This window comes from Neofelis nebulosa, chromosome 8 (assembly GCF_028018385.1).
Source record: "Neofelis nebulosa isolate mNeoNeb1 chromosome 8, mNeoNeb1.pri, whole genome shotgun sequence".
Lineage (NCBI taxonomy): Eukaryota > Metazoa > Chordata > Mammalia > Carnivora > Felidae > Neofelis > Neofelis nebulosa.
The window spans coordinates 46,277,375-46,284,582 of record NC_080789.1 but is presented as its reverse complement, the minus strand read 5'-3'; the positions used below and the strand labels follow the sequence as shown (position 1 = coordinate 46,284,582).

The 7,208-nt window shown below is 39.4% G+C and overlaps 1 protein-coding gene across 3 annotated transcripts in view; it reads left to right on the top strand.

Moving 5' to 3' along the window:
- Nucleotides 1-7,208, top strand: part of LGR5 (leucine rich repeat containing G protein-coupled receptor 5) — a 130,734-nt gene that overhangs the window by 120,248 nt on the left and 3,278 nt on the right. For all 3 annotated transcript variants that reach the window (XM_058742037.1, XM_058742035.1, XM_058742034.1), the window contains 4 exons: nt 2,690-2,761; nt 3,556-3,681; nt 4,742-4,887; nt 6,644-6,727. In XM_058742037.1, the coding sequence (XP_058598020.1) occupies nt 2,690-2,761; nt 3,556-3,681; nt 4,742-4,887; nt 6,644-6,727 (428 nt within the window). The remainder of the gene's footprint in view (nt 1-2,689; nt 2,762-3,555; nt 3,682-4,741; nt 4,888-6,643; nt 6,728-7,208) is intronic.

Below are 7,208 nucleotides of genomic sequence, written 5' to 3'. Positions count from 1 at the left end.
GGCTCTCATTATTTACTTAAGAATTCCAAACATATTCCAAGCGAAACATCATCAGGTTCTCTGATGTCAGTTAGCTTGAGTTTGAATCCCAGCTCCTGAGATTATTCTGTGACTTTGAGCAAGTCACTTAATACTCTGTGCCTCTCTTCACACCAGTAAAATGGGGCTAATGACAATACCTACCTCTTAGAGTTGTGTTAAGGGTTATGAGACAATACGTGTGAAAAAACAACTCATAACCCAACCTGGCACATGGTAAATATGCAATAGTATCATGATGGTGTTTGTTGTTATCATTATTACAACAAGTATATATCCTCTTAAGATGTATCAGTAAGGGTCTTGGCAGGAAATGGTGCAAATGAAGAGACATTTGCATAGGTGTTGGTGGGGAGTAAGCAAGGGATGGGCTCTCGGGAACCAACAACATGGCCAAGACTGAGGCTAACGGAACACAGGCACAGAGAAGGGATGCTGTGGTTGAGAAACATGCAGCTGCCACCAGACAAGATTCCAAAACAGAGAAGGAGCACAGGTGCCCAAGTTGTCTCTCCTGGGCTTCTGACTGCAGACAGTAGGGAGCCCCTGGGCACGTGGCCTGCAGGGTCAGCCCCAGGCACAGAACAGGGTAGGAGAGTGGAAGTGGCTCCTCCCGGGGCTGCTGCAAACATTCCAGCACACAGACATACCAACACAAGTGGAATTACAGTCCTTTGAACATACAAATTCTCCCATATTTGTTTTAAATCCAGTCAAATTGCTATAAAGCCCCATGGCAGCACTTGGCCTATATTCCTGATAATTCCTCTCTGTGAAGCTCCCTGGGCACCCATGTTCTACTCACAGCCACCAGAGACTTTGACAGATGGCATGACTTGCTTCCCTCACCGGACATAAGTTTTATGAGCAGCTCAGGAGAAGACTGTGTCCTCACTCAATTACCCAACCCCCAAATGTAGCTCCCCCACTGCTTCCCTACCATATCCTCCCCTTGTTAGCCAAAATTTTTTTCTGTTCTGGCAGCAGGAATGGATCAAAATAAAAAGCCTTCCAGTTTCACCCAGTTTAGGGAGACTTTCAAAGGAATATAAATGTTCTTCGAATACCATTTATCCAAGATAATTCAAGAGGCTCAGTACCATAAATAAATCACTCATTTGTGCTAGAGAAGTTGACAGTGATCACTTTCAGTTTCCTCAAATGTCTATACCTTAGTTATACTTATTAGTTAGGCATTTTAAAAATACAAGTTTTAAGTTCATTGTTTCTTTTTTGAAATGTGGAAGTTCTTATTCCTGCTGAATCACCTACATTTCAGTGTGTATGCGTGTGCATGTGTGTATCTGTTTAGTGAATTTTATTTCTCCATAAATTGTAGGTTTTCTTTTATCAAAGGATTTTATTTCCAACATATTAGCACCCTTTTATATTTATTTTGCAGCTAAGAATTTAAATGTACATCTCCTTTACTGGGAATTTATTTATTTTTTAATGTTTATTTATTTTTGAGAAAGAGAGAGAGAAACAGAGCGTGAAAAGGGGAGGGGCATAGAGAGAGGGACACACCGAATCCAAAGCAAGCTCCAGGCTCTGAGCTGTCAGCCTGGAGCCCAACACAGGGCTCAAACTCATGAACCAAGAGATCGTGACCTGAGCCAAAGTCGGATGCTTAACCAACTGAGCCACCCAGGTGCCCTTTATAAAAAAAAAACAAAAACAAAAACAAAAAACAAAAACCTTCTCTGTGTGGGGCCTGTGTGGCTCAGTTGGGTAAGCATCTTACTACAGCTCAGGTCATGATCTATGGCTCAAGTCATGATCTCATGGTTCTTGAGTTCAAGCCCCATGTTGGGCTCTGCACTAACAGCACAGAGCCTGCTTGGGATTCTCTCTCTCCCTCTCTCTCTCTGCCCCTCCCCTGCTCGCTCTCTCTCTGTTTCTCAGAATAAATAAACATTAAAAAAAAAAAAAAAAAAAAAAACTTCTGTGTTTCTCTTAAAGCCTGACATATCTGACAATGTACACAAAGTGTTGCTGCATTTCATTACATTTCCAGGGACATTTTATCTACTTCACATTTACTTGCTTGTCAGTGGAAGAGCCTCAGAAGTTCCTGTCTTACTGCTCCTCTACCCCTACTCACCTCAGAGACACCCTAATAAAATTTTACAAGCATGTTCAAGTCACCTTTTTCACAGAGAATAAAATCTAAAATATCCACCTGAATGATTTCTCCTTGATTGATTTAAAACAAGATTGATTTCAAGTCCGTTCTTTAGTCATTTTTACTACTGATATCTTTATCTGATGTGATCAACTAATTGTTTTGCCCTGAATGGAAGCTAAATTTTGGTAAGAGAATGAATATATATGGTAAAACTTCACACCATCTTTTTAAAATATCATCCTCTCGGGGCGCCTGGCTGGCGCAGTCGGTTAAGCGTCCGACTTCAGCCAGGTCAGATCTCGCGGTCCGTGAGTTCGAGCCCCGCGTCGGGCTCTGGGCTGATGGCTCGGAGCCTGGAGCCTGTTTCCGATTCTGTGTCTCCCTCTCTCTCTGCCCCTCCCCCGTTCATGCTCTGTCTCTCCCTGTCCCAAAAATAAAAAAAAAAACGTTGGAAAAAAAAATTAAAAAAAAAAAAATATCATCCTCTCATTTGCCTTATATATGTATTCTTTTTTTAAATAGGAATTTGGCTTGGAACAAAATTGCCGTTATTCATCCCAATGCCTTTTCCACTTTGCCATCTCTGAGAAAGCTGTGAGTATCTCATGACTTGTTTATGGCATATTTTAAGAAATTGGGGGCCACTTAACTTCCTCACAAATGTCGGTGTTGCTGAAGAAACCGCCACACACAGATTGCCCAGCCCTCAGTTCTCTCCACACTCGAGTGAAGTCAGACCAGGGAGGAACCCTGCCCCTCCAAGGCCATGTGGGCCCTGACTGCGTATTTGAAGAGCTGGGTGACAGCTGTTCTGCTTATTGAAGTGAAATTTTCCACTTTCGCCGTGCAGTCAGGTGGGGTGGAATAAGATGTCATTTCAGTCCCAAAGGGCTTTCGTTTTATATTTGCCATCCTAAGAGAAAACTTTCCTGTCCCGCGTTTCCTCCCCTCTGGGCCTCTGAACCCTTTCCTCACCCCTCTCCAGTGGCTAGCAGAGAAAGAAGGAGCTAGTCAGACAGAAGTTAAGGGGAGGATAGGGAATAAACCTGACAGCGTCTTCCCCCTCATCCCTAACTTATTCAGTCAACATCTCTTTTCAAATTAAGTGTAGCGCCTTCTATGGATTTTTGATGTCCCCACCTGGTAAAATACAGCTTATTATAGAAATTACAATTTGGATGCAATTAGGACATTTTCCCCCTGCAATTCTGATTGTAAATAGACATGTTATCAGTAGCTAAACCCAAAATGGTTATTTTTACCATGGAGGGTACAGACCCTGCTAAGAAGTTTTTATGGAGTTTAATAATCTTTAAGTTGCTTTTTTTCAACATGGACGCTTTCTGCTAACACAGACTTAAAGCCAATTGTTGTTTGATGTTTTGCAGGGACCTATCATCCAACCTCCTGTCGTCTTTTCCTGTAACTGGGTTACATGGTTTAACTCACTTAAAATTAACAGGAAATCATGCCTTACAGAGCTTGATATCATCTGAAAACTTTCCAGAACTCAAGTGAGTTTGTCATTAAAACTAATAAGATACATTTGTGGCCATGCGAAATAATAGACGTGTTATAGTAGTTTTCGAAATTTATGAGGTCAAGGGACTCTTTTGAATTGCATTTCATGCCCTCAAGTCCCCCACCCCTGGGGCATTGTTAGGATAAGCCCTGAGGGGAAGAACGTCTTCCTGACCACATTTCCTTTCTTTCTCAAAGATGCCTCCCAGAATCTTAGCGTTCATGGAAAGAGTTTGAAAACCATTGATCCATGGGATATAAACTAGGACACATAATTAAATAACATTATAATATTATTGTAGTACTGCTTACATTTCTAAATTTATCTAGCTTGTTATATGTTCTAATAAAATGTACTAAATTTATATTTCTTTGAAGAAGTAATGCTCTTTAAAACTTGCTATGCTTATTATTGTTAAAAAAAATCCCTTGAAAGACAATATATGTATATACACATATATATTATATGTGTGTGTGTGTGTGTGTGTGTGTGTATAGATATATTTTTAAACCACGGTACATTTTACATACTTTTAAAACTATAACCCCAAAAGAGAGTTTGGAAAGTAGAAGAGAGTAAAAATCTAAAAATATCCCCTAAACAACTTTTTTTTATTTCCTTCCAGACTTTGTTTCCAATGTATTTTTAATTGTTAGAATCACAGTACATATACCGCTTACATCATGTTTTCCTTACTTTCCATTATGTCATACTATAAGCACTTTTTAATGGTGCTACAATTTTCCTAGCCATCGTTTTTTTAACCTTTTTATTATGGAAATTTTCAAGCACCAAAGTAGAGAAAATAATATAATATATGCATCACTCAACCTTAGCAATTGTCAACATTTCATGGCAATAATTTTTAACAACTCCATTGTTATTATAAATAGTTCTGTAATGAACATCTTTATACACATAATTAATATTTTAGATTATTAATTAAGGCTAAGATCCAAAGACAGAATTATTGAGTGAAAGAAGATGAACGCTATATTTAATAATCCATTTCTTTAAGTGTGTGTTTTTTGTTTGGTTTTGTTCATTTAAAGGGTTATAGAAATGCCTTATGCTTACCAGTGTTGTGCATTTGGAGCATGTGAGAATGTCTATAAAATTTCTAATCAATGGAATAAAGATGACAACAGCAGTACAGATGACCTTCATAAGAAAGATGCTGGAATGTTTCAAATTCAAGGTAAGACCTATTATGTCACAGTGATGAAATTTTATCTACAATGGTCTTGAAAAGTCATCAAACAGGTCATCTGAACTCCAGACAAGTCCTTATGTAACCAGCCCAGCAAGTTGGAAATCAATCCTACTATTTTTTTTTTTTTAAGTTTATTTATTTATTTTGAGAGAGAGAGAAGGAGCAGAGCTGGACACGGGGCAAACTCATGAACTGTGAGATCATGACCTGAGCCAAAACCAAGAGTCAGACACTTAACTGACTGAGCCACCCAGGTGCCCCTCAATCCCACTACTTAAAGACTCCCACAGAAAGGAAATATCCCTTAGGATCATTCTAAAGGTTCATTTTTTTCTGGAAGTGATTTCTTAATATAGTACTTGTATTTATAATTAGATCTCCCTTGGCATATACTGTCCTCAGGGGTAATTCTTAATATTGATGTCAGTATTTCCGTAAGTTTTTAAAAGGGCCTCATCCTTATGGATATATTTTTTGTACGTTTCTGAGCACTTTTCTCCAGAAGATAAAAATCCATTTTTATTCTTATGGCCTGGGAGGAATGGACAACATAAGCATTTAGATGCCTCCATATGTCAGTAGAAAGGCCTAAGAATCCAACTTCTTATCCAACTAATTCTAAAACCTTCTCCCCTCCCACCCCCCATAGGGGTATCTGTCAGGGAGGTGAAATGAGATAATGTCTGTAAAGCACTTGGCTTTCCTTGAAGTAAGACCTTACTTAAACAGACAGCAATGCACCTCAAACCACACCTGTGATAATGAGGAGGCACCATGGCAGCCCCCACTTTCCTTTGCCTGCCAACCCTGCAAGTTTGCACACAGTCCAAACAGACTGGCTTTTCTTCCTTTGGACCCTAATGATTTGTTGATTCCCAAGCAAGTGTGTCTGTCTGATTCTGTCTGTCTGCACGTTACCTTAACATTTCTTCCTGTAAACATACCAGTTTAAGGAGCGGATATTTTGGCCCTTGGCTTTTTTGTTTTAGGCCACAGCATGTGTCTTTTGCTCTTGTTTTTTCCTTAGTTTTTGCTCTCCCTGCTTCATCCATGCTAATTTCTACTATATTTATTAACTCTACTATATTTATTAACTTAATTAAAAAAAATTAAGAGTGCCTATTATGTGCCAGAAGGTACACAATGAACAAGAAAAACAAAGTACTTCAAAGGAGTTTATTTTCAAGGGCAGCAATTCTGTATGTTAGATCACAAAACTCCTATTTTATGAGTAGCTAAACTAAGCACCACGCAGTAACTTGATTTGCCCTTTGTTAAGCAGAATTCCCCAGGAAAGATTGAAACTTACTATACCTGATTCTCCCTCTTGTGCTCAGAGAACACAGCCCAGGACATTTGCACTATAGCTATCTAACTGTTTGGTAATTGGATAAAGAGAGGCCCACAGCCTCTCTCTAATTTAAGTCAGTGCAATTTTGTGCTGTCATGAGCTAAGAACAGAATGGTAGAGCTAAAATGTTATCACCAGGAGTCTGGGGTTACCCTTCCTTACCCTCAGTTCGTCTGGAATACTATGTCATAGAGTAGCTCGATTAGAACTTTATAATAGACTTGCAACTTTATAATAGACTTGCAAGAAAGCCAGAGCCCAGGGAAAAGTGGGATGTCTGGCCTTCAGTTCCCTTCAGTCCCTCAAGGACAATCCAAGACTTTCTTCCCTGGGAGGTAGACCCCAAAACAAGAGCCAGAACTCACCATTCCAGGCTTCTCATTCCTGCAGATGAGCGTGATCTTGAAGATTTCCTGCTGGACTTTGAGGAAGACCTGAAAGCCCTTCATTCGGCACAGTGCTCGCCTTCCCCAGGTGAGAAGGGAATCCAATTTGACAACAAATTTCATATTAAAAAAAAAAAAGAAGAAGAAGAAGGGCATCGGCACTGCCTCAGCGCAGTACCCACCACTGACTCCGAGGCCATCAATGACATACAGGCTACACTTCCGAGCAAAATCTGTGCCACCTTTGTGGCTCTTAAATATCCCTCCCCATGGGGAACTTTAAAATAGAAATGTTCATTCCCTGGAGTTGGTCTCCATTCATAAAGAGGGTTTTTGTGAAAGACTTTTGATTCAGATTAATGAAAACTAAAGAATCAATCATATAGTTAGAAGTGTATGCAATTTTTTAAGAGATACTAGCAAGTTAGCCTGAACTAGTATGCAGGAATCTTGCTTCATGTAATCATTTTTGAAAGTGATTTCTTTTGTCTTCCCTAAATAGGTATTTGATTAAAGCAAATAATAGATAAGTACAGATAAGTAAAAAAAAAAAAAAAAGAGCTCTGTAA